The sequence below is a fragment of the Synchytrium microbalum genome (assembly GCF_006535985.1).
Source record: "Synchytrium microbalum strain JEL517 chromosome Unknown SmJEL517_scf0009, whole genome shotgun sequence".
Lineage (NCBI taxonomy): Eukaryota > Fungi > Chytridiomycota > Chytridiomycetes > Synchytriales > Synchytriaceae > Synchytrium > Synchytrium microbalum.
Window position 1 is genome coordinate 317410 of NW_022158358.1, and position 25458 is coordinate 342867.

A 25458-nucleotide genomic window follows, 5' to 3' on the forward strand; every position below is an offset into this window, starting at 1 on the left:
CTTCAAAACTTGAAACGTCAACACAAATGTGCTGATTCTAAAATGTATTGTAGCCAGATACTAGACAGCACTCTCTCGTTACGATCTGTAATCCGCATTGACTAAAAATGAATGAATTTCAGTTTTCAAATCAGTAGAGCTTTCTAAACATCAGGCAGTTTCTGAAAAGGGACCATTTCAGGCATGGCCTCACTGAAATCAATTTCAACACTCACTCGATATGTAGTCATGTGAGAAATCACACGTATAAACTTGTGCCTTAGCCTTCCCCATCCCCAAATCAACACGAATGGATATATCCTCCTGACTTAATATTTTAGCAGCCACCTCTTCATTGACTTCAAAAGGTGCTCCATTCTTAAACAAGTGCAGCGAATTTGATCCATCACATGCTCCAAAATGCATATTGACTTTGGTTGGGTCAATATCCTTGATTCCCGAATATCCCACCGCACATATTATACGACCCCAGTTAGCATCACGGCCGTATATAGCGGTCTTCACGAGCGGTGATTTGGCGATTGTGTTTGCTACTTGTTTGGCTTCTGCGAATGTTCGTGCTCCCTATTAGATTTAGGGAGAAAAAATTTGGGTAGCGTTTGGGGTAGCTATGTCCGAACTTTGAAACGTAATCATGACAGCTGGTTTGGCTAGACCATCCTTCAAGACATACCTGTACAAGAATATCCATAAACTTGGTAGCTCCTTCACCATCCCTCACAATCAATTTACTCAACTCGACGCTAAACTCTGTAAACTGATTTCTAAAATCTATAAATTCCGTCGAGTTGACATCCCGAATCATGGCCGATTCATCATTCTTAGCATACCCATTAGCAGCATTAGCCCCTCCATTAGCAAATAGCAAGAATGTGTCATTGGTACTACTATCTCCATCCACACTAATAGCATTAAACGACCAATCAGCAGCATGCTTTATAGCGTTATCCAAGCATTCACGCGTAATACTGATATCTGTAAACACCGACGACAACATGGTTGCCATATTGGGATGAATCATTCCAGCACCTTTACACCATCCAGCCATTCTATACGTGTATGGTTTACCGTTTACAGTAGTCGTTATTTCTTTTGATCGTAGTTTCGGGAAAGTGTCTGTAGTCATGATTGCGGTGGCAGCATCACTCCATGACTGATGCGAAGAACCTAGTATGGGCACGAGTGACGATATTCCGGAATAGATCTTGGGCATTGGCAAATGTTGGCCAATGACGCCCGTTGACATTACCAGTGTATTGGCATGCGGTGATGATGTGCCTTTTAAGGATTTGCCATCTATTATAGCCTGTTTACCACTACTTTTGAGAGCTGCATCAACAGCCTGTCCCATCTTCCACGCATCATCTAGTCCCTGATCACCAGTGCATGCATTAGCACATCCAGCATTGACAACGACTCCACGAGCTCCCGTTCCTTTCAGGTGTGTTATGATGGATTTATCGACTTGGACCGATGGTGATGCAAATGCATTCGTGGTAAAGACTCCAGCAACGGTACAATTATATTCGGGGGATATTACCATGGCCATGTCTTTGACTCCTGCCTTCTTCTTGATTCCAGATGCGACTCCGCCTGCCAGAAATCCATGTGGATAGACGCCAGATTTCGAGACAAGGTGCTGCTTGGATGGAGTAGCAACGCTACTCATGCACCGTCCATTCTGCTGCTTTATACACGTCCTAAACACTGCACTACTCAGAAAATTCATACTTGCTTGTTGCGTCCGATTCTAGGTCGAATTTTGTGCGATCACCCAAAACCCCAATAGAGTGAAGCACTGTATCTGCGTGTCAAACGTATTGTAAACGCGTTCAAAACCTTTGCAGGATATGTTCCAATTTAAGTATATTTTGCTGAAACTCTATCTGCTTTTTACTATGAAACATTGCCTATTGAACAATTACCGACAACTTGTCTCGCTCTGAAGCGCTCAAGAACTGTGTACATATGTTTCTGAAGCCATGGGTATCTTGAGCATAGCACGTCTTGAAGAATGTGACGAGATACTCCTATACAAAGTGAGGCAAAGAAGTTAGATAATCGTCGTGTTCGCAAGATTCAAACAATAAATTTTAATGAGAAGAAACAACATACCTTGAGGTCCAATTGATAGATAGGATCTGAGCGCAGATCCAAATCATCCTCATCTTCAAAGTCGTTCCTGTCAGCGAAATCTATATAATTTTACCAATGAGTGTTATGTTGACCACCCCTTCAATTTTGCATATTTACCAGAGAGTAACCTCAGTTCAGAGTCGCCATTCTTGCCTTCATCAACGTCTTCCCAGTCGTCTTCGCCTTCCTCTTCACCTTCATCCTTGAGATAGGTCAAAAATTGTCAAAAGATTAGTCAGATGAGAGAATCTTCCAAGCGTCTGGCCTTTACCTCTTCATCACTATCCGAGGTCACATCGTCAGACTCTCCAACCATTCCACCAATTGTACCCATCATGGCAAGTCTGAGTGCTGAGGGTTTCCCCATGTTTGACTCGACATTTTGCATCAATTCGGTGAGTAGGAGTTTGATGGCTTTGGCAGAGAATGGAATCGTCGTAAATTGATGCGGCGCTACAAAAGCATAGAGTGGTGAGCAAAAACAAAAATCCAACTAAAATCTGAGCATTTGAGACTCTTCGCCACCTTTCTTTGTAGACGACCTTGTTCGGATTCCTATGATAATCACAGATACGAATGTCATCGGCTTATTTGTTCGAGGAGGGAGAGGATCAATAATGCGAACTTACGCTCATCAGTCACAATCTCATCACCCTTCACCATAATAGAATGCAATCGTGGATCGGTACTTTGGAAGAGTTGAGACATGGCTGTAGCACTAACGGGCCCATGAGGAATGTTAGTGCCTTAGGAGGTCACATTACAGTGATCCCTGTTTGTTAGAATGTAAAACTTACTTGAGTTTCAAAGGGTAATATCCTGTGAACTCCGAGAAGTTTTCGCACCAAGCTTTGACAAAGATCTCCAAGGCAGATACTCCTTCAATGTTCAAAGCAGCAAGGAATATTACAACATCATCGCGTTGAGTCTTGATGAGATGAGCAAACACCAATACGAGTGACTGGAATAAATGACACTGTCAATTTTTTGCACTATTGTGCCGAATGGCTAATACAAGGCCACATTACTTGAATGAATGTCGGCAACTGAGCCGTAGATAGTCGAAATGCGATAGCGGATAAGAGTTGGTGAAGCACGGGTGCGATGTGCTGACCAGCCTAGGGGATGAACTCGGCTTTAGTGCCAATTATTACCATCGCGCGTTTTGACAAGGCTATTATTACCTTTTGGATGAACTTGATGATCAAATCCCCCAGAAACAATCCAGCTGATTCTGATGCATTTGGATTCAACAATTTTGCCAGGAATGACATGGCCAATTGCAATCCATTGGCATCGGGACTTGACCAATCGATTATGACTGACATATCTCGTTGCAATAAGGAGCGTAAAAAGCCAGCGGCATTTTGCAGAATGGCGGTATCTTCCGAATGCAAGAAGAGCCCCATCAAATCAGGAAAGAATTGACTATACAGCGGCGAGACTGGACCACTGTTTGGACCGAGAAGTGCTTTGAGAACATCGATTCCAGTCTGTATGTCTTTGAAGTTAGACAATATACATGCCAACCAAACACGACACAAGTTTTAGTGATTACCGCTTGAATTCCAGGTAATAAGAGCGCCTTTTCACTAGCCATGATCTGCATCACACTTGGAACCATACTATTCTGAAGAGCAATCGTAATTTCCGCGTTTGACGCCAAGACTTCGATGATTTCTAATACGCTTTCAGACACTATGGGATCTACAAAGCAAGATGAATTGGGGCTTCAGTTGAACTTTGATTGTCACTTGCGATGAGCGTCGGTCTACCTGTTTTGTATTGTTTCCAGACCCGTACCAGGAATTCTGCTAACGGTGCCACAATTTGTCCAGCTCTAGATATGTCGATCTGCGAAACATTGGACATTAGTAACATTGGAAATGGACAACAGTGATCGTGACACACATACCTTGATGGCGTAGTTCAAGCAATTCAGAATCAGCGTCATAGTATCTTCGCTTGCATCATTCGACAAGGCGACCAGGCCTTCTAGGATGCTTTGTTGGAATGGCTTCATCACTGACACGTCATCGACATCATGGCAGAAACTAGTACGACGGCGACAACATTAGAGACGTGCTTTCAACCACCAGGAACATAACAAACGACGCGTACTTGTTGATAGCCTTCAATGCAAAGATCTGGACAGCCACTGATGGACTACGATTCAATGCTTCCACTGCTGCAGATATATAATTTGGTAGCACATTCTTGGGAAGAGACGAAGCCAATTGGCTCGTGAACCACAATGCACGGCCTTGTAGGTATGGGAATTCACTTTGGTTCAAGTCTGGTAATACTACTTGATCAAGGAATCCAGCCAAGTCAAATTGCAGGGAATTTGAAGTGAACCCTTCGACGAGTGGTTCAGCTATGCGTCCAAGAGTCAACAGACATGATTCGTGGATCTTCCACCTAGTGACAGTCATCGTAATGTGAGTAAATGTGCGTCAAATTTTAGGGGGTGTGCATACCATGCGGGAGAGCCAGAATTCTTTCGTTCGTTTGCGATATCGATTTGATATACGACAGCTGCCGTTATGGCTTGCGTGGTTTCTTCTCTGAAAGTGTCCACCAAGTTCTGAGAATAACAAAATGGTGAGCTGAGGACGAGACTGACAAAACCTATTGAGCTTACGAGAAGCAGCTCTTGTATGGCGACTCGAATAGTAAATGAATATGTTTCTTCCTCATCATCTTGCACAAATTGATTGACATCGTTCTCCCAACTCTCCTCCTACAGGGACGGATGTTTATGAGAACGAGCTCCGATTCCAGCGCTATACTGACAAGTTTCATACCTGGCTCTGAGTGATTTGCATATAAGTCAACATAAACTTAGAAAGCTCCTTCAAGAAGGGTGCAGCTGATGCTCCTTGGCTGCCCTTCTTGGTAGACGTGGTAAACATTGATCGTAGGACCTTCTTTTTCGAGACTCCTTCCACGAATTCAAATATGGAATGGAGCAATGTGGTCAATCCAACGACTTCACCTTCTGAGTCGACTACTTCTGGGCCTGTGCCTGAGTCATTTGTTGGATTGACTGTCTCTATTACGTATTGATCACATAGTGCTGATATGTGATTTGATACTAGACCCATTATAGACGGAAGGTACGGAGACATATATTTTGGAAACAGCTCTTCCATCTTGTCGAGCGTCTAGATAAGAAAATACGTCAGAATCGACAAAAAGAGTTTAACTTTGGTTGGGGTGCCATGCAACTCACTCGCATAACCTCCAACTTGAGGAATATTTCTTCAGTTGGTGTTGACGGGTTTGCCAACAGGTGAGCAAAGCATTCCAACCATCCAGTCGTATGAGTCGTCAGCCATGCATCCACTCTACCTTCTTGTTGTTGCTGTTCATACACAAGGTAGAGTAAATTTACCAATTCACGAAAGATGACGATTGATCTAGCTCGAACTCGTGGTTCGTACACCTGTTAGTAGTGATGCGTGTCAGGTTCGCAAACGTGTTGTTTTCAACCAAGAAAACTTGCGTCGACGTTGGTGAGAACCCTGAGTAAAGGTGGTAAGAGCAGCGGCCCAAGCGTTGGAAATTGAGCGTCAATGGTAATATCATCTCTGACAAACTCCGTCAAGACTCTCATAGCACCATGCACACGATCAACGTGTCCACTGTCAAGATGAGCCAAGAGTTGCTCAAATAGATTAGGCCATAGTTCTGGCCAGTCGACGTGAGCTATTTTGGATACCACATTGGCCTAACACATGATTTTGTGGAATGAGAATGAGAAACAACGGACTGTATTGAGTGAATGAAAAACAATCACTCACGACTGCAACTCGGATTTTTGTTTGAGGATCTCCTAATCCGTGAATCAACCCATCTCGAAGAAGTTGCTTGACCTAATTGTTGGAGAGTCGTATGAGATAGAATGTACAGTGATAAACATGGCAAGAAAACATTGTAGCTTTTTTTTTGCACGAGCAGCAAGGATTCATCGAACCGAGCGATCAGATGATATACCTCAGGAGATGTCTCTGGCTCGACAAAGTTGTCTGCTTTTGAAGTCCAGTGAACATCTACATAGTTCTTCAATGTGACTGCTGCGAATTGTCGTTGAGCCAATGGAGCATTCTGAGCGACAGCAATCTGTCCAAGTAGTTGAGGAAGCTCTAAATTCGATTAATGTATGTATTTAGTGCATTGAAATAATATGATGTAGATCATCTGCTTTGATACATAGAGGCGTTCAATTCATCGAGATGTTTGGACACTTGCCTGGTCGAGATCTTGTCCAGTCCTTCAATGCCAATTCAGCCTTTAAGCGATGATTGCCATCAGGAGACAAGCATTCTGACAAGCAGTTGAACACTTCCTCCATTGTTGTCCTTCTCTGATGATGGGATTCCTTTGTTCTCCTTCTGTGTGGACAAGGAGACACAACTCAGAGAGGAAATAAGCATAGTTCTTGTCAAGGCTCATACGGTGCTCACGACCAGTTTACGCGTTATTTAAGAGATCAATGAGATCAACAGCAATCTAGAAGCAAAAGCAATGAACGAGCAAATGTTTGAGACACATCCTTCTAATTGATAATTTCCGTTATTGTACTAAAAACAATATCTGCAATATACAGTATGCTACGTTTGCAATTAGGTCCTCTATTTTGCTGGTTCACCACGTGCCGAACAAATCGACCTGCTGATTTCCATCACTTCGAGCTTGCCCTCGATAAGTCGCTGTTGTCATATCGACTGAATTTGAAGTGACAGAGACAACCTTCACACGAGGCCTCTTTCCCTGTGACCAAGAAAAGTCAGAGCAAGTCTTTTGATCGAGAAAATAGCAAGGCTTACTCCACGACCACGTCCATAAGTATTGACAGCCTTGGCAATCTCATGCGTTTTGTTCAATAGAGCACCAATATCACCAAGACCACCACCATCCTCAGCATCATCCTTACTGCTTTCGTGGGTCTAAATGTAAAGTTGTCCTTTGAGTTTTGCCCTTTCCTTTCACACTCACTACCTGCTGTGGTACCTTCTTTGCAGATTTGAGCCTAGCTGCAGTACTACGAACAGTCTGCTTTTTGCTATCGGCAACAGTTCTTGTATTGGTGGGAAATTTTGGTGGTTGTTGAGAGGCTGTTTGAGATCGAGTAGCTTTTTTCAGAGGAGGGCTCGTGCGTTGGGGAGCTCCTCTCAACGATTGTGGCTAGTTTGAAAAGATAGAAATATCCAATGCGTGTCTGTTTTGGAAATGCTCGTCCGCGCTCACATTCATTGTTGGAATCTTTGAGCGAGGCTTCTTGGCCGCACCACGATCATCAAAATCATCGTCGTTGTCATTTTGAATCTGAGTGTATGCTGGAAGTTTTCCAGAGCTACCGATCAGTTCAGCCATTCCTGATTTGTAGCGACGATGAGAACGGTGTTCTCCATCTTCAGAATCAAAAGAATGCTCGTCATCTCCTTGGGAGATGGTGCTTTTAATTTGCAGCTTATCTGCACCACGACGACGTTTCAGGTTTGTGGCACCAACTTCCTGTTCGATATGTTTAGGAAGGCTGGCAAACGTGGGTGGACCAGGCAATTGCCTCATAGGGCGATTGCTGGCGTGACGTTTGATGGCTTGTTCTTGGTCGCGAGATGCAGTCTGAGACATGGTCTAATGACGAGGAAACGGGTTCACATTTATGGAAAACCCTATCGCTGAATTCATTAATACAATCTCGCCTCGATCAAGTCATCAATCATCTCGCCATCAGTCAAATCATCATCACTGACATGGCCATTTCGATCAATATCTTGCAGTCGTACTCCTATGTCAGAAAGATTTGACTTTGACCCATTGTGGTCTTGTTCAGATGACATGAGTAGTCCTGAGGTTTGATTTCGTGATGATCGTGTCTTGCTGTTCTCTCTCGAAGACAGAGGAGACTTTGCTTGAAGGGCCTAGATCAACATCGACAAAGTCACGACATAGCTCACAACAACCTCAGGAAAGAAAGAAGCATCTTTTTTATAAGTTACGACGGACCCTCATTCGTTCAAGCTCCAAACCAAGAGAGGCGAGGTCAGCTGTCAATCGACTTGTGGAGTCATTCAATTCACGATTTCGTTGAGCCAGCGAGTCTCGATTAGCTTCTGCACTCATTTTCTGTTCTCGAAGACTGGCAAGCTGAGCTTGTAGTCCAGCAATGACTTGAGTTTGTTGGTCTAAATTCCCCTGAGAAGCCAGTAACGTTGCCTACAACAATCATCTTTACGATTGGCATCTTGTAAGATGGTGTAATGATCAAAACAATCGACCTGTAGCTCTTCCGATTGCTTCTTCTCCATAGTCAATGATTCCATGCTCTTTAAAAGAGTTTCCTTTTCCTTAAAGTATTGTGCTTTTTCTCTATTCGCTGCCTCCAACTTTGCATTGACCTTGGCCATATCCGCATTATGCTGAGCAGTTCTATAGTTGATGGCTTGCTCGTACTTTGACTTGTAGTCAGATTCCAAGTCTGCTTTGGCTTTGGATACAATGCCAGTAGACTGTTCTTTTGCGTGAACCTCAGCCTCAAGAACAGCAATTCGTTCCTACAATCATTCACTCTTAGGACTCGTGCTCAAATTCAGGTACACGAGACGGTTCAACCTGCAATCGTGAAACGAGAGACTGCGATTCAGCATTCTTCTCTTGAAAGACTAACACTTGGTGTTGGAGCTTCTCAGTAGTAGCGGTGGATTCTCCAGATAGTCGAGAGTTATCCATCTCCAAGGTTTCATAGCGATTCTGAGAAATAACAAACAAAGGTAGAATATCAAGGTTATGTCGAATACTGAGCAGATACTTAGTACCTCAAGCTGTGCAATGAGATTTTGGCTCTCGGAATTCTTCTCTTGCAATGTCGCCACTTCAGATAGAAGAGAAACAACACGAGCTTTCGACTCAGACACTTGGAGCGACAATTCATTGTTTCGTTCTTGAGTTGCTAGGATTTCTTGGGAAGCATCGTCCTTTTGCAACTGTAAAGAAACAACAAGAGCTTCCGACTCGGAGACTTGACGCGACAATTCCTTGTTTCGTTCTTCGATTGCTAGGATTTGTCGGGATGCATCGTCCTTCTCCAACTGAAGAGAAACAACACGAGCTTCCGACTCAGAGACTTGGAGCGACAATTCATTGTTTCGTCCTTTGATTGCTAGGAGTTGTCGAGATGCATCGTCCTGCTCCAGCTGAAAAACACATGGTCAAAATTTGGCACGAAAAATCGTTCAGATTCAATTAGCTTACCTGAATACGTGAGACCTTGTGACGTTCTTCCTCCAGAGATGCTTGACATGCATCCAGTTTGAATTCCAAATCACGGAAGACCAGCAAATGTTGTTCCTTCAAAAGACAAGATTAGTTGGAGGCAGATAGAAATTAAGGCATTTTTGCTGGACTTATCGACTTACAGCATTGTTGGTTTTGATAGCAGCCGTTCGTTGAATCTGTTGTTGTAATAAATGCTCCTTTTGTTGACAAAGATTGTCAAGACGATCACATTCAGCTTTGGAATCGGTCTTGAGCTTCTCGTAGCTAGTGCAAAATACATTTAGTAAGCAGAAGACGGTGAGGCAAGAAATTAAATTCACCTTTCACAATGTTCTTGTAAAACAGTATCAAAGTTTGCCTTTTGACCTTCAAAGGATATGGATTGACTTTGAACGGATTTTTTGAGAGAAACAACTTCCTGCTCAAGCGATAGGACAAGTTGCGTATAATTTGTTTCCTGATTTTGGGCAGACTGCTTGACTTGCGCAAGTCTGAATTTTTGATAGGTTTCAGAGCCTGACGATCATGCAGAAATTGTGTTCTGCTTACCTTTGTTCAGTATCAGATAGAAGCCCCTCCAACTTCTTTATCTGATCCACAGCCTGACTCAATTGAGCTTCAGTCCATTTCAACATCTGATCTTTATCTTCAGCAGCCCTATCAGCTCTATTCGTCCAATACGAGGTAATTGTCAGAGAACATGGATATCAAATCGACGCGACGCTTACATAGACATTGCATTTTCAGTATCCAAGGTCAATGCCTGCAATGTAGCTTCCAAGGCACGTATTTTCTCGTTTGAAGATTCCTTAACGTTGTGAAGTTCTTCAGCCAAGTTTTCTTTTTCAACATGAGAACTACGAAGAGCAGCTTCGCAATCTGCCAGCGAGCCAGCAGTAGCAACGCCTTCTTCTTGTGATTTCTCGAGATCACGTTGCAATTCGTGAATTCGTTCACGATTTTGCGACAGTGCTGATGACAAGGTTGTGCATTCCTCCTCAGACTTCGATAATCGTGCTTCCAAGTCAGTAAGTTTGGCAATATGTTCTTCGGATAGTAAAACATTCTTGGCTATATTGAACGAAGTGTTAAAATATAGCCAGTTGCTACCACGGGAGCTTAAGATAGTTTACATTGCTCTTCTGAGGCATGCTGACGAGCGGCTTCCAATTCTTCCTGCAAAGCATTTTGAAGAGCTTGAGACTCATTGCTCAATTTTTCATACTGATTCTGCAGTCTTTGTCGCTCTTGAAGAAATTGATCGAGCTGAGCAGTGACGGATTGAACGTGTTGAGCATGAGCTGTTCCTTGCTGCTCTAATGCTGACAGTGCAGCTCGAGCTAAAGCGAGAGTAAATGAGCGATGAAGAGAGAATAAGGCGTACAGAGCAGATAATATACCCTTCTCTTCTGCCAAATCTACTCGTTTTGACTGCTTCTCTTGGTCTATACTCAGAGTTGCATTTTCTAACAGATCTTTCTAGTCAGCATCGAATCAAAGAATCATACATAATAAAGGGACTAACCTTTTTCTACTTCTTCCAACTTTGTTACAACTCGCTTGTGAGACTTTTCGGATTCTTCAATACTTGATGCCTGATCTTTGACAACAAGCTGAAGCATTTGCATACTCTTCTTCAGGCAATCCAATCTGTATAAAAGTTACGTACGTGTGACCATCTATTCTTGCAAGCAGTATCACATTGGACCCGTACCGAACTCTGTTGATCTCAGCCCGTTTCTTGCTCACTTGAAAGAGCTCCATCACCATAAAGGCGTTGTTGCCTACCAAGTCCATGGTATCAGCTTGGCGTGATATCAAAGCTTTTGCTCCATGCAGTTCTTGGCTCTGTTCAAGAAATAAGATTAGCATCGCTTTTGGCAACAGGGTACCAGTAAAGCTAAAGACTGACCAGCGACTCCATATCCGCATCACGTTCTCGCGACTTGTGTTGCAGTACGTTGGCAATCTGTACCAATGTACCAGCGAAATGAGCATCATTTCCGCTTCCGAGGCCTGATGCCAAGAGAGCTTGCAAGTCTTGAACTCCGTTCTTTGGCGCAGCATTTGTGGCGGGTACTGCTGCTGCGAATACATTCTGCCATCCTTGTGGTACTAGGGCTTGCTGCAATGGTTTGGCTTTTGAAGAGGAAGCAGGTCCATTAAATAAGGACGGTTTCGGAGTGAAGCTACTGTTCGATGGTAGTTGAATGATGGACGAAGTGTTGCGATTCATTCGAGGAGCTAAGGCGGATGAAACGTGTTACAAGCACATTTTAATGAAGCACAACAGTATGAATCACCTGTACGAGTATTAGACGACGTCTGTTTGCTTGTAGCGTTAGGAGTGTTAATATTGTCCTTCATATTGTCAATGGCTTCGAGTGCTGGTGATAGTATTGGTGCACTGGTAATATTGATTTGCGGAATAGCTGGCTGAATACGATTTGGAGTATTGGCACCGTTGTGAAAAGTAAACAAAGGAGTGTTTGAGGTTGACGAGTTGTCGTGAGGAAGCAAGAACCCCGCCATGTTCTATAAAAACGATGTCTCATCAGCACGAATAGATATCAAAAAGGTTGAATTGGCAAGAGAACTGCCTTGATAGCCTCCATTCATCAATGGAACGGGACTATCTGATGTTTAGTCTGATGTTCGCATCTCAGGGCAGTTAGTGGTTTTAACAAGGCTCGAGTAAGAATGCGGATGCATCTCCGCATCAGCATCAGTCAGTACTCACGACATCCATCGACTCTTGCTTCATGAGAATGTGCAACATCGTTCACGAAACATTGCAACCTTTGATCAGCTTTATTAACAGCTTGAAGCTTACCTGGTGCTATAGCTATAAGGATTTCACTCTATATCCCTTGTAGGAGCTGCCAGTCTCTCTGGTCTGTAGCTCCTTGAGCTGATTTATTATACGCAACAATGGAGGAAGCTTTTTTCGTCGGAGTCGATGTTGGAACAGCTTCTGGTAGGCTTACGCGCGCTTACTGCTAGATACTTACACGTCCTAACTCTCCTCAACTAGCAAGAGCCGCTGTATTCACGTCGAGTGAGTAATTCAAGTCATCACATTTCAACGCTGTTACTGGTCGCTGACGCTCTCCATCGTTTGAATAGCTGGTGAATGTAAAGGATTTGGTGTAAATGCTCTAATAATTTACCAAGATGCTGCCAATTCTGAGTATTCCCAGGCCACTGACCAGATTTGGGAGGCTGTATGTCAGTCAGTGAAGGACGCTCTGAGAATATCAGGCGTACCTCTGAAGGCGATAAAATGCATCGGATTTGACGCCACTTGCTCTCTGGTGTGTCTATCAGAGGCATGTCAACCAGTATCTGTTGAAAGTCAACCAACCACAATATCAACCTATGTACCGAACGTTATGATGTGGATGGATCACAGGGCTCAAGCACAGGCAGAGGCGCTTTCTAAACTGATAACGAGTCCCGTCCTGGCAAGAACTGGGCGGAAGATCTCGCCAGAGATGACTGTTGCGAAACTAGTATATTTAAGTCAACGGCTGCCAGACACTTATAGTAAAATTGGGCACTTTATGGAGCTTCCTGATTTCTTATCATGGAGAGCTTCAGGCTCGCTAAAACGTGGAGTTTGTTCTGTTGCGTGCAAATGGGGGTTTGATATAGACATTGGATGGGACGAGCAGTTTTTGAAAGATGCTGGCCTTCAAGATATGGTCAACGACCATTATTGCAGAATTGGCAGTGAATTCAGCAAGCCTGGAGAGGCATTGGGTCAGGGATTGTCGGAAAAGGCAGCTGAGGAACTGGGTTTATTACCTGGAATTTCAGTTGCGTCGGCAGTGATAGATGCCTATGCGGGTGCTCTGGTAAGGAGTTTCGCATGTATTAATCTAAAATGTCTCAGTGAATGAATTCTTCATAGGCTACATTCGGATATCAATTATCAGAGCAAGATATCTCTACACGGTTGGCTATGATTTGCGGTACCTCCTCTTGCCACGTAGCTTTGAGTAAATATCCCGTATATGTTGACAATGTCTGGGGCCCATACAAAGACGTATTATTCAGGAATATGTTCGCAGGAGAGGCGGGGCAATCCGCTACAGGCAAAGTGATTGACTTTGTCATTGATACCCATATGGCTAAAGGTGAAGCGGAAGCCAACAGTCGAGCTTTGGGTATGAATTTGTATGAATATTTAGAAATTGAAGCTGCCAAGGAGTCTCCAGCTCTACCAGAAATGGCAACCAAGGACGTTCACGTCCTTCCAGATTTTCATGGTAATCGATCACCCTATGCTGATCCCACTATGAAAGGAATTGTCGCTGGTTTGACACTTGATTCAAGTGTCAAATCGCTGGCTTTGTTATACGTCGCAACTATACAGGTAATTGAAAAGAATATCGACAAGGCTGAGAGCAATTAAGTAGTCTGACACCTTGGGCTTAGGGACTTGTGTACCAGACCAAGCATATTATCGATAACATGAATACTTCTGGTCACGGCATAAAATCCATTCACATGTCGGGAGGCCTATGTAAAAACACTCTACTTATGCAAACGCTTTCCGATGTTACTTTGTTGCCCGTCGTTCTTCCGCTAAATATTGATGAGACTGTCACGTTGGGAGCAGCAATGACAGCTGCGGCGTCATCGGGACTGTATTCGCTGGAAGAAGCTTCAAAAAAGATGAATCAAACTAGCAAAGTAATGTACCCAAGTTCTTCCCTCGATGTCCGCAACTATCACATACAAAAATACGCTGTTTATCAAGAGCTTTGTAAACTGCAGCTTACTATAAAAGGAATAATGAAGTAACAAGTAGTGATGCAATATAATCTATAGTAAAGAGCAATATTTACAATAATTGTTTACACTTCAATCGTCATAGCCTTGAAAGTCCTCATCCACAATTTCTTTCGGCTCAGCATCTTCTCCAAATTGGGTAGCATGATCAATATGCTGCAAGATCAAAGCTACCGAGTCTTCATCTGAATTATCTAGCGGTATAAACCCAACCATATTATACTCATCAATGACTCGCACTATGGCTTTATTCAATTCATGAAACTTGGATTTCGTAGTAGGATTGGTACTGTCTTCCAAGAGGTCCGAGTCTGCTTCATAAAATCGATCCATTTCTAGCGTCTTTCCTCGTTCACCCAACAAGTCCATCTTGGTCATTATATTTATATGAGGTACTTCCAGTTGGAGCATGGCACTCATAGCGCTCAGTACTCCAGCAAAGAATTTGGGTGTATCGTCTATAAACTGCGAGTCAATCAAGTATAGACCACAGACTACGTATTCGTGCTTTTTCATGAATTCCGTGAATTGTCTCATGATGGGTATATGCGTGTATAGTTCGATTTGTCCAGGGCAGTCTATAATCAGATAATCTTCTTCGTAGCCGCTTAGTTCTTCTTCAAACCAATCCAGATTGTTCATCAGGTACCTAAACAAGATCTTTGGTTGGTACAAATGGGTTCACGCTTCTTTCATGAGGATACTCACTCCATGCAATAGATCAATCCTCCATTAGGTCCAAATTTGAGTTCTTCCATGACATCTTCCAAAGTGATGAGACTTCGAATGTCTGAAAGATCACAAAAAAAAAGTAAGATCTAGCTCATGTAATCGGGTCATATGTTCTAATTCAGCTTTCGGATTACCAATTGTAGGCTTATATTCAAAATTCTCGGCAGCTGGATCCAGATTGACTAGATGAACAGATCGTTTGCTGGCTTGCAAATGTGCCATCATCGTTGTGCAATAAGTTGACTGTTTAATGATAAAAGTCAGGGAGAGCGTATAGGAGAACTGATCTGATTCTTACTTTTCCAGAGCCTGCCGGTCCCATTACTAGTTGACAGATTCTGCCCATTATGTCTGTCAGAAATGGTTTTGCTTTTAGGCGTAAGCTTCAACTTGTTGCCATGTAGACTGAGCAAATATCGATGGAATCCATGACTTACATCGCTCTTCCCAGTGATGAACTACTCTATCCTGTCTCTAGCCACGCACGAAGAGCAAATTGTCATTGGTGTGCGAAACAAGAACGAAAACAACCCTGCATCATACTACTTCCAACTTCGTTAACCACGTCGAAACAAGATGATTCATCATACTAATTCTATATTTTGTTGTTCTATAACTCTAATCACTACGAGACAAGCAGGGGATTTACGCAGCAGGGGGATGTATATCTATAGCTTGGCGAATTCGCCGTTGAGGATTGGCTTGATATATTCCTCGTAACCGTCGACAGGGTTTGAAGCGTTTAATGGTTCGTAAGTGGTCTAAAAAGTTTGTGGTTAGAATTCATTGTAGTGTTTGCAAACTTTTCGACTCCGACAACACATACCCAGTTCAACATGGTTTCGTATACTTTGCCATCTTTACGACCAAGAGCAGATCCAAGGTAGTAATCTGCGTGTGTAGTCCGTTGTTAGTGAAATGCCTTTCAAAAACGTGCAGACGCAACCAGAAAATTATCCACTGAGGAGCGACTAACACTGTGTAGCCATTCGCCACTCACCAGAGAATGCCCAACTGTCCACCAGCGCTACGGCTTCCTTTCTAACGGCTAGTACCAACTCTCTAACCAACGGTCTCAACCACTTTCGTTGTTCCCTGCTGAAGTATCCGGTGGTAGCAAACTCTACTTCGGTTTCAATGGTTGACAAGGCATACAGAGCTACCAGATCCCTCAAAACTTTTCCAGTGGCAAGTGAGACTTTGCCCTGATGGATGGCTTCTACTACACGAGTATGGAAGGCCTGCAATACAGTGTACTGGGCATGAGCCATAGCGAGTCGGTGAGACTCAACCTGTCTATCCTGAACACTGCTACCAGCAATGTCATCGGCAAAGTCCTTAACCATATGCGCCATTCTGTTTTGGAAGGCTGCCAAAAACAGTTTAGGTTGGAGCAAATCGCTGGGGCTAGTAGCAGGGCAAGTATAAGAGTCCAAATTCTTGTCCAAAGACATTCCCAAGTACGATGACGTGGCACTACGGTTGGCCAAACTTGGCGACAGTTTTACATCGGCCAAAGTCTTCATTAAGTATCGAGTAGTCTGCATTGAGATCATTCGATTTTCACCTATAATCAACGACAGATGTAAGTAATTGATTTTCATTCGATATGTCGTTCAATGAGTATTCTACCTTCAACGGTGATGCTTTGTACTCCGGCCTGGAGGAAATCCGTGAAGCCAGAGAAAGTTGAGAAACCGTGACCACCTGCAGACAAACATTTCAATGATAAGATCGCGCTCTGTGCCAACTGCAAACGTTAGCTTACCGCAAGCTTGTCGCATGTCCTCGCCGACAGCGGCTGCCTCAGTACTACTGAGGGCCTTTAAGGCTGACGAACTAGCATGCAATTCAGGCATAATGCTCTCAGCTGTTTTGTTGTCGTTGCTGATAAGGGCTTGGATGAGCCTGTCGGTCTCCATCTGCAGATCAACACCGGCAAAATGTAGTGCAAATGCCTTTGCAATAGCAATGGAGATTCTGTTTTGTTGCTGAGGATAATCTAAAACTGCCGTTTCTGTGTTTGAGGAAGTAGCCAAAGCATCTCCAGCTCGTCGACTGAGATCTGGATTGGCGAATTGACGTCGAATTGCACTGTAACGAGTTGTAATTGTTGCTGCCCTAGCAATACTTCGGCCAGATCCTCTAATGTAATTTGTGTGTGAGATCCATAGAACTAGCAATTTATTCCGCTTAATCTCTTACCTAGCAATAGAAGCTCGCATAGCTGTCATAGCCAAATACGACGTCTTCTTGTCGCCAGCAGGAGTGTATGTACCATCTGCATCAACACGTACGGCACGCATAAGTAATGCGTCAAGGGGTACGGTGTAGTGGTCGAAGAGCATATATCCGTTGTCCATAGTCGCAAAGCCGAATTTGGGCTGTTCAAAACATTGGCGTCAGGTTTTTGTAACAGTCAAAAAGGATGACCATCTTGACTTACGCCAATATCTCCAATGGTGATTCCTTTCAATGGCATATGATTGTTGAGGTCACGGATCTGAATGAGAAATGGATGGACACCGTAGTTCTTGCCCTTGATGACCAATTGAGCCATAAGAACAACGTGGGTAGCCACACGTCCGAGTCCACCAATCCACCATTTCGAGGCAGTTAAAGTTGGTGAGTGGATATCCCATCCACCTCCCTCAATGAATGTAGCAACAGTCTCAAGTCGTTGCACATTGGAACCGTGTCCAAGTTCTATAGTAGCGATAAATGTTAGAAACGTATTGTAAAAAATTGGACTCCTTTGCATACCTGTTTGAGCGTAGACACCGATGAGCTTCTGGCCATTTAACAGCGGCAAGTAGTGCTTTTGTTGCTCGGGAGAAGCAGATGAAATAATCGTATTGATGAACATGGTATGGGCAAGTAAGATGTAACTGGCTTCATCGTTCTATATATGAGATAAATATTAGCGATTTATTGTGAGATACTGAACCTGTCGAATACCTACCAAGCCGTAGGCGCTCCAGAATTCCTCGTTGCTCCATCCATGGATCTTCTGCAACTGCATCAATCTCATAGTTTTCGCGAGGCCCGTTTTGAACTTCTCTGTGCGACCCTTAAAAATACGATCTCGCTTGTCATGTTTGAAAAGTGGGTCTTTGAGCAAGATGCTCAAAATATGTTGTTCACGGGCGACCACACCTATTGCAGACAAGGTAGGGATAAGCCGATGATGCAGAAAAGGTAAAAAATAAGCCGATGATATAGATGTTGAGCTCTTCGTTGCGTTTATGTGTAAACCGTGAAATTGTTGCCGAAGAATTTGCAGAAAGAGATCGGGCAGCTACAACCGACTCTGCAGCGTAAAGAAGGAAGGGAGACTTTTAAAAGTACATACCGGGCCCATAGATTAGATTCGTCAACTCCTCAACCTGTTATTCGACAAAAATGTTTAGATCCGTGATGATGTCATGACAAGAAGCAATTTGATCAAACCCCAATACATAACCAAGAAGCTTTAGATCTTTCATGCTCTTACATTGAACGAAGCTTTAGCCCTTTCTGCTTTCAACGAGTCGGCTCCACTGGGACCTCCTGGCTTCAACCCTCTTTCGATCCAGCTTGATGGAACTCTTGGTTCAATGATGAAAGTCGTATCTTCGACAGTAGCTTTTGGTTGCTGAGATACAGCTTCTGCAACTTGGGTAGACATGATTCGATCTGTGGTCTTGTTTGGATGGAGTGCTGGCGTTTTGGGGTTTCCAAAAAAAAAAAGCGGAAGGCACTTCTTCCAACACTCGGGAAAACAGTTTTTGATAGACTATTAACGTGACCTTCATTTTTGAACTAGAAGGCGCATACACTTGTAATTTGCAATATTAGAGACTATTTCGGTGGCGCTAGTGCGCTTTGCTGCTGTTCCTGATCTTTGTCGTCTTTTTCGGCAACAGCAGGTTTACTAACTTCACCATCAATGTTAGCAGTTTTCGTTCGTTCTTTACTAGCATGTTCACGTTTTGAGGAATGTGCATCTCGTTTACCGGATGCACTCTTGGCTGCCGCTGTTGTTTCATGAATTGCGCCAAGTGAGGTAACTCGTTCACCATACGTGTCAACGGGGCCCAGCTGTGATTCAAGCTGGCTTATGATGGCAGCCTCTTCTGTCCTTGACTGAAATATTTGATCAAGCTTGTCTGCGACGGCCGTCATTTTGCTATTGACTTTCTTACAAGTCATTTTTTCCAGTGCTATTTTCCTCTCTCTCTCAAAGTGAGTCCATAAGGTTGGCCTCACATACCAAGCAGAGCCGTACTATTGGAAATAGAGTTCATTCAGACTTTTGTCTTCTGTGTCAAAAACAACATTTCCTTCAAACCTGAATCGTCGTTGTAACGGACCCTGATAAGGCAATTCGAATATGTGAGATTTGGACGTAAAATGTGATTGGGCACATGTTCTTTACCATCATTGTCACTTCGGCCCCACTTTGGTCTGTCGTGTTGCTCATCAATATGTTTCTTGGGGACGATCTCAACTCCCAAAGTCTTTTCTAGCGCAGTGACAAGACTTTTGGGTGGCCGTTGTTCCAATACAACTTTCAGTCTTGGTGCAAGCTTGAATTCCAGAACTGCTGGTGTACATGCTCGTACAAGTGCCTTCAACTCTTGAGGCATATCTATCTCAGAATCATCACCAACCAAATAGCGATTTGCACCTGTATATCCAATTACAGACGAATTGACGGAAGGGCTTCCTAATATCAGGTTTTTGGTTTTGCCATCTTGTAACAGTTCTTGAAGCTGTTCTGACAGGGATTTCTCTTCTACGTCTTCGACAAAGTGTGGCTTGTAGTCCAAGTTTCCTCGAATCCAGTCTGCTAGATCACGGGTAACTACATGGTAAAATCGCAGTTCAATAATTGATCAAGGTGCTCAAAACTATGAATTCAACAAAACCTTCTCGAATCTCTTTGAGCAAATTGTTTGAACTCCCTGCGGATCCAGATTGATGATCTTCCTCCTTCATCCTCTTGTTGGCATCAATGAACTCAGCGTAAAGAAAGGCGAAATCTTTTTCTTGATCTAAGCTCTCATTGGAATGAGCAGGACTATCTGCGATTGCTAAAAATTGGAGGTGTGAGTACAGGGAACAAGGTCAGTATCGCAGCAACCCAAACACGTACTATCTTCCGACATGGGACCATGATGCTGTTTAGGAGTCTCTGGGCGAGGATCTCTTACGCCAGTCTCTATGATTTCCATTTTACCAGCCCCAACTATCGCTGCCGATGGTCGATGTGCTGCACTGGGCAGGATGAAGTTGTCATACACAAGATGATTTGCTGAAGCGAGCTCCAGGGGTTTCTCCATCTCGGATTCAAGAACATCTCTTGCTTCAATCCGTTGCACCACATTGCGTCTAAGGCACTTCCTGACCACCACTTTCTGCTCATCATACAATCCAGGGAATGCCATAACCTACAAATGCAAAAATGAATTTAATTCCATATGCGATAAGCGAATTGCAACAATTTCTTCCAGACCATGTCAGAGTTTACGTCTCGTTCTAATTCTGCGGCATGTTTTCGTTGTTCAAGTACACGAGGGAAAACGCGCATTCGAGGATCCTCATCATTGTTCCGTATTCTATGAAGCGGCCTAGCCAGAGGATCCACCACCTTCTTCAGCTTTGTATAAGGAAGCCTGTACGAAAACCAAACTAGGTTAGCGTCCGAAGTCACAGTGCACTCTGAAACATTTTGAAAACAGGCCCGTCTACATACAAGGCAGACTGTCGAGTGGTAGGCATATGTACGATTCTAGACAACGGTGCCAAAGTGCGTTCGTGTGAGGGCTAGCGCGCGCTACATAAAATATCCGAAGGAATTGATTCACCTCAATCAGAGCATAAGAACTTAGAGAATGAAGAGAGAGAAGATAGCAAGTGAGACACTAGCTTCGAAATACTGAATCCTCCACCTATCACTGGGCGATCGATACGGAAACTCATCAAAATTTCAACAAGACACAATATGGCTCTAATCGTGCTTTAGGAAGACCGCACTATGAGGCCACATATGAAAATAGCGTCAAAGGGACCATCACCGCCGTTGCCGTTGCTGAACGTCAGGTATGCTGTTGTGACAGGGCAGATTATAACGCCCCGAATTCTATTTTTGTGGGTACAATATATAGAATATAGTAGTAGTAGTTTAAAAGAAGCTAGTTAACTTTTCAGTACGGCCGTGGTATACTACATTATGAGACAATCCTTCTTGTCCCGAGGAGTTTCATTTCTTTCAGACACCTGAGAGTCACTTGTTGCATGTCCCAGTTTCCTTCTGGCACGTTCATCGCCTGCAAAACACCAGTTCAGAAAAAAGCGAACGATAACGATCAACGCCACAGCGAGCATACCATTTTTAGCAGCGGCAATGTACCACCTCCGAGCTTCATCAGCATCAGCTATAGTCGCGATACCCATTTCATGAAAGTATCCCATAGCATATTGAGCCTTTGGCAATCCAAATTCAGCAGACTTTTGTGTCCAAAAGAGTGCATCATATTCACTCGGGTCCAAATTACCAGGTGATCCAGTCAAATACCAGCCAGCTAGACTGAATTGTGCATCTGGTTCACCAAGAGTAGCAGCCATCATAAACCACCGTATGGATTCTCGTTCATCCTTGTCTACACCATATTGTCCGTACTCGTAAGCCATACCTAATCGAGACATTGCTGGTGGGAAATCTAGAGCTGCAGCTTCTTTTAATAAGCGTAGAGCATATGCTGGTTCAGCGTGAACAATCGGTGGGTATCCACGTTCGTATACTTCGGCAAGACGGAATAGAGCATGTGGGAATTCTCTATCTGCGGCAGTAGCTGCTCGTTTGAGCCACTTCACACCATCTCGTACATCTTTGCGTAATGCTAATTCCCCATTCAGTAGGGCCAATCCTGTTCTGTACATGGCAGCCTTGTTACCAGCAGTAGCAGCGGTACGGTAAAAGTGCAGAGCTTTATTCGAGTCCTTTTTGGCACCCCATCCATGTTCATAGCATCTAGCTACAGCATACATGGCGTCCTGATGTGAACGCTTGGTCGCTTGATAGAAGAGAGGGAAAGCTCGATCCCAATCTCGATCATCAGCATACGATGCACCCAAAAAGAATTGGGAATCGGCGTGGCCACTGGACGATAATTTTCGCAACCACTGGAATCCTTCATCGAGAAGCTACAAAATACAAATGCAATCAGAATTTCATGCAGCAAGTGAAAATGCAACGTGAACCTGGCCGATTTTTTGCCAAACGTACCAAATCCTTTCTTGCAGCAGCATCTTCATTTTCATTTGCTGTCTCGATCAACCACCTAAGCATAAGTTTAGAATTAGTTTGGAGGATAGGAGTAACAAATCAAATTTGATTTCATTCTTACTTGGCAAACTCAAATTGAACATTCAGATCTGCGGATTTACGAGCATTAAACCTAAACAAATCTGACGTATCAACCAACGACATTCCATCCTTATATCCATTATACATTATAGCCTTGGGCGTTGGTTGTCCAACCTCCACAGGTTTAGCAGTAGCACCGGCAGTATGAGCTGTAACATCAAGCTGTCCATCTCGACCCATAGAGTAAGTATAACCACCGCGATTTGTTGTTCCTCTCCTCAATGTAAACGTCGGTCGAGAGTTTATCATTTCAGGAGCTTGCGATGCCATTTCATCTGATAATGGAGCCATGGCTTCCGATGCGTTGCTGATCATGGGTTCACTAGTATAAATCAGTTGAGGTTGTCCATCAGGGCCTACTATGTATGTATATGGTGCTTGAGTTACAGGAGCTTCACTTTCTGGTTGATAATATGATCCCTGGTCTGCTAGTGCATTGACGGGCATTGGAAAGTCTGACATAGATACAGGTGTGGAGGGAGGCGTTATAGAGGAAGCAGGTGGCAGAGACACTATAGTAGGTGTAATAACATTATTAGGTGCAGAAGCTACTGTGCTAGGAGGTGGTGGAATGGCAGGAGTAGGTGGCAGAGAAGCTGGAGCTGCAGAGTTATTAGCGGCAGTGGCTGTCTTTAATTGAGCAATACTAGCCGATCGTGTCGGGAACAAGGCGTGTTGAGGGGCTGTTACAGGAATAGCAGGTGGTGCTACAGTAGGAATACTCGCTTGTGTACTTGCAATATTTGACAAAGCCATAGAGGTAGGTAATCGAGGAGGAGGTATCTGTGGTGGTCCGGTACCTGGTAGCGATGACGTACGAGGTGTTGCCATCGATGGAGCTTCCATTGTTGGGGTGGATGGTGGTGTGGTCTACAGGACAACAAAGGTAAAAGCCAATTCAAAATTATTTGTTTGAGCAAGAAGCGGGAAACCGACAGCATTGAAGACACACCTTCGGCTTCGACAGGGGTATATCTACAGCAGCTGAAGCTGGTAGAGGCGGCCCAGACGGTGTAAGAATTTCTGGAGACAAGTCACCAGAGACCGGTACGCTACGTTCCACTTGATTCATCACTTCTTCATTCTTGCTTTCTATATTCTCCACTGATGGAGGTCTCACTTCAGGTCTTGATGACACCGACGACACAGACTCAGGACGAGATGCAAGATTTGACAATGGCGGAGGAGGTGGCAATGAGGTCGGCAGTGGCGGGATTGCAGGTATCACTGAAGCGACAGATGAATTAGCTGAGGAAACAGATGCTAGAGATGACGTTGATGCAGAATTTGAAGGTATTCGATCTCTTGTCTTTTGAGCCGGTTTAGAACCAAAGCCAAGACGACCCCATATGCCTGGTCCTCGTTTTGGAGACTCGGGCGGTGTATTGGGCGTCCTGATAGGCAGATTCGGTAGTGTGTCTACCACAGAGTCCTATACGACAGAACGTCGAGTAAGAAGTGACTAGTGAGAAACCTGATTTTTAACTTACAGCTTGTTCAACTGCCCGTTCATCTACAGTTTCATTAAGCTCTCGTTCATCTACTTCTACCGCAGGATCTGGTGCTCCAAAAGTATCTTCAGCAGACTCAACCACAACTGGTTTAACGTCCTTCATCTGTAGCATAGATGGAATAGCCGGTAAAGTCTTTGGCGGTAATATGGGTGCTACTCTAGGCTGCTCTACTCTGGTTTCGACTATAGGTTCACCCCTTTCTTTACCCTTTGTAACAGTTTCCAAAACTGTAGGTTTAGGTTGTTCGTTGTGTACAAGGGGTTTCAAGCTCTGTACTGATGACGTACGAGGCTGTACAGGTATCGGTAGTGGTGGCCTTGTTTCTGGCTCTGCTTGCTGCCTTAAAGTTATTATTGGCGCAGCACTATCGTCTGAAACCGAAAAGCCCTTCTCTGCGAATGCCTTGGTTATCCTAGATAATCCAAAGTCGTCTTCCAGCGGTTCTTCATGCAACGACGCACCCTCTAGTATCGGCAGTGGCTGCTGTAACGGTAAGCTCTTTGCGTCTTGCCGCACTGGCACACTAACGGATGTTTCACTCGTAGCTGCAGGACCATTCAGTATTGGCACTGGCGGAGGCCCTATATCATGTGTAAAAGCAGCTGGTGCTATAGGTGGCGAAATGACCCCGTTCTGTAATGTCGATGGAGAGCTCACAGCCACGTCACTACTATTGATTCCTCTTGGTAATGTGGCATCTGAAGCTGGCGCCATCCATTTCCTTAATGGTGGCGGTTGAGGGATTGATATAACAGATGAAGCCTGTGTCTGAAGCGAAGCGTTTTAGTTTGTGCCCGTGGCGTCCATTTGTGAAATCAGAGGAAACGAATCAAGTACCATCTCGGTATCCAGATTGAGCCCTGTATCTAATTGTTCCATCGGCGGTAATTCAGGAATTGACCTAGCAAAGTACATAGCTTTAGTGATTACGATAGTGCTGGGTTTCAAATTTCTGATGAAGCACAGCAGTGAGGACACTTACAAGGGCTGGAGGGTCGGAGGTGGAACCGCACTGGACAAATCGGCCATGTTAGTTGGAACTGTGGTCTCTAACCAAGCAGGTGGCAGACTAGCTGTGGGCGAGGGTTGTCCGCTTGAAGCTGTGATCCCACTAGGTTTGGCCAGGAAGAGCCTAGGGCCTCTAGGAGCTGGAATACTAGTAGCCATGCTATAAAAGTACCCCGCAACACAGGCTCCAGGCTTGATTCAATCTGTTTTATACCAGCTTTTTAAAATCGGAGTTCGTAATTGTAAGCTCCACAGTAGTGGGACACAAAGGATCAGCAAGATAAGGGACAGTTTTTGACACTTACAAGCCCCACTTTGGATTAATATCAACGTCTGCTCACGAACAAACGGGCTTGATCACCACAACGTCGGTTCGCTACCTTTCTTGTCTTCTTTTCTGATCGTCTTCGTTTTTGCGATTTGCGGTGGGTTGTCAATCCTGCCGTTTGAAAGTTGATCTAAGACGCGAACGATTTGATTACGTGCGTAGATCCACTTCCAGTCAGCTTTTATATATCTAGATCAACGTGAATTCTTGCAATCACCGAGTTCTTGTCGCCACTCACCAAAGGGTCT

General features: G+C 44.1%; 5 protein-coding genes across 5 annotated transcripts; 1 reads left to right on the forward strand and 4 right to left on the reverse strand.

Moving 5' to 3' along the window:
- Positions 1-78: 78 nt before the first annotated feature.
- On the reverse strand, positions 79-11952 carry SmJEL517_g02299 (uncharacterized protein; the record flags this gene model as incomplete). Its single annotated transcript, XM_031168227.1, has 43 exons — positions 79-101; positions 216-564; positions 674-1750; positions 1926-2030; positions 2116-2195; positions 2254-2338; positions 2408-2589; positions 2662-2691; positions 2766-2854; positions 2934-3097; positions 3165-3254; positions 3321-3629; positions 3695-3843; positions 3912-3990; positions 4052-4190; positions 4258-4557; positions 4617-4723; positions 4781-4879; positions 4944-5303; positions 5372-5584; positions 5663-5869; positions 5943-6014; positions 6136-6284; positions 6828-6912; positions 6969-7088; positions 7153-7326; positions 7390-7779; positions 7899-8066; positions 8152-8361; positions 8424-8699; positions 8758-8895; positions 8961-9338; positions 9397-9492; positions 9561-9684; positions 9741-9911; positions 9970-10086; positions 10149-10491; positions 10554-10760; positions 10821-10886; positions 10946-11070; positions 11135-11268; positions 11333-11664; positions 11724-11952. 43 exons carry the CDS (start codon positions 11950-11952, stop codon positions 79-81), a joined length of 8340 nt encoding a protein of 2779 aa, XP_031025813.1.
- Positions 11953-12351: 399 nt separating this feature from the next.
- On the forward strand, positions 12352-14229 carry GUT1 (glycerol kinase; the record flags this gene model as incomplete). The annotated part of the gene is made up of 5 exons (XM_031168228.1): positions 12352-12397; positions 12455-12478; positions 12547-13277; positions 13334-13798; positions 13861-14229. 5 exons carry the CDS (start codon positions 12352-12354, stop codon positions 14227-14229), a joined length of 1635 nt encoding a protein of 544 aa, XP_031025755.1.
- A 60-nt stretch (positions 14230-14289) lies between these two features.
- Positions 14290-15295, reverse strand: SmJEL517_g02301 (uncharacterized protein; the record flags this gene model as incomplete). The annotated part of the gene is made up of 4 exons (XM_031168229.1): positions 14290-14866; positions 14926-15007; positions 15084-15192; positions 15248-15295. 4 exons carry the CDS (start codon positions 15293-15295, stop codon positions 14290-14292), a joined length of 816 nt encoding a protein of 271 aa, XP_031025756.1.
- A 322-nt stretch (positions 15296-15617) lies between these two features.
- On the reverse strand, positions 15618-18616 carry POX1 (acyl-CoA oxidase; the record flags this gene model as incomplete). Its single annotated transcript, XM_031168230.1, has 11 exons — positions 15618-15710; positions 15776-15840; positions 15950-16516; positions 16582-16656; positions 16718-17094; positions 17155-17333; positions 17396-17655; positions 17713-17851; positions 17912-18105; positions 18302-18335; positions 18443-18616. 11 exons carry the CDS (start codon positions 18614-18616, stop codon positions 15618-15620), a joined length of 2157 nt encoding a protein of 718 aa, XP_031025753.1.
- A 173-nt stretch (positions 18617-18789) lies between these two features.
- SmJEL517_g02303 (uncharacterized protein) lies at positions 18790-25041 on the reverse strand (the record flags this gene model as incomplete). Its single annotated transcript, XM_031168231.1, has 15 exons — positions 18790-19215; positions 19280-19302; positions 19367-19795; positions 19860-20024; positions 20087-20381; positions 20447-20606; positions 20687-20722; positions 21161-21260; positions 21321-22137; positions 22220-22274; positions 22341-23230; positions 23313-23792; positions 23851-24636; positions 24712-24775; positions 24857-25041. 15 exons carry the CDS (start codon positions 25039-25041, stop codon positions 18790-18792), a joined length of 4911 nt encoding a protein of 1636 aa, XP_031025754.1.
- Positions 25042-25458: the final 417 nt, after the last annotated feature.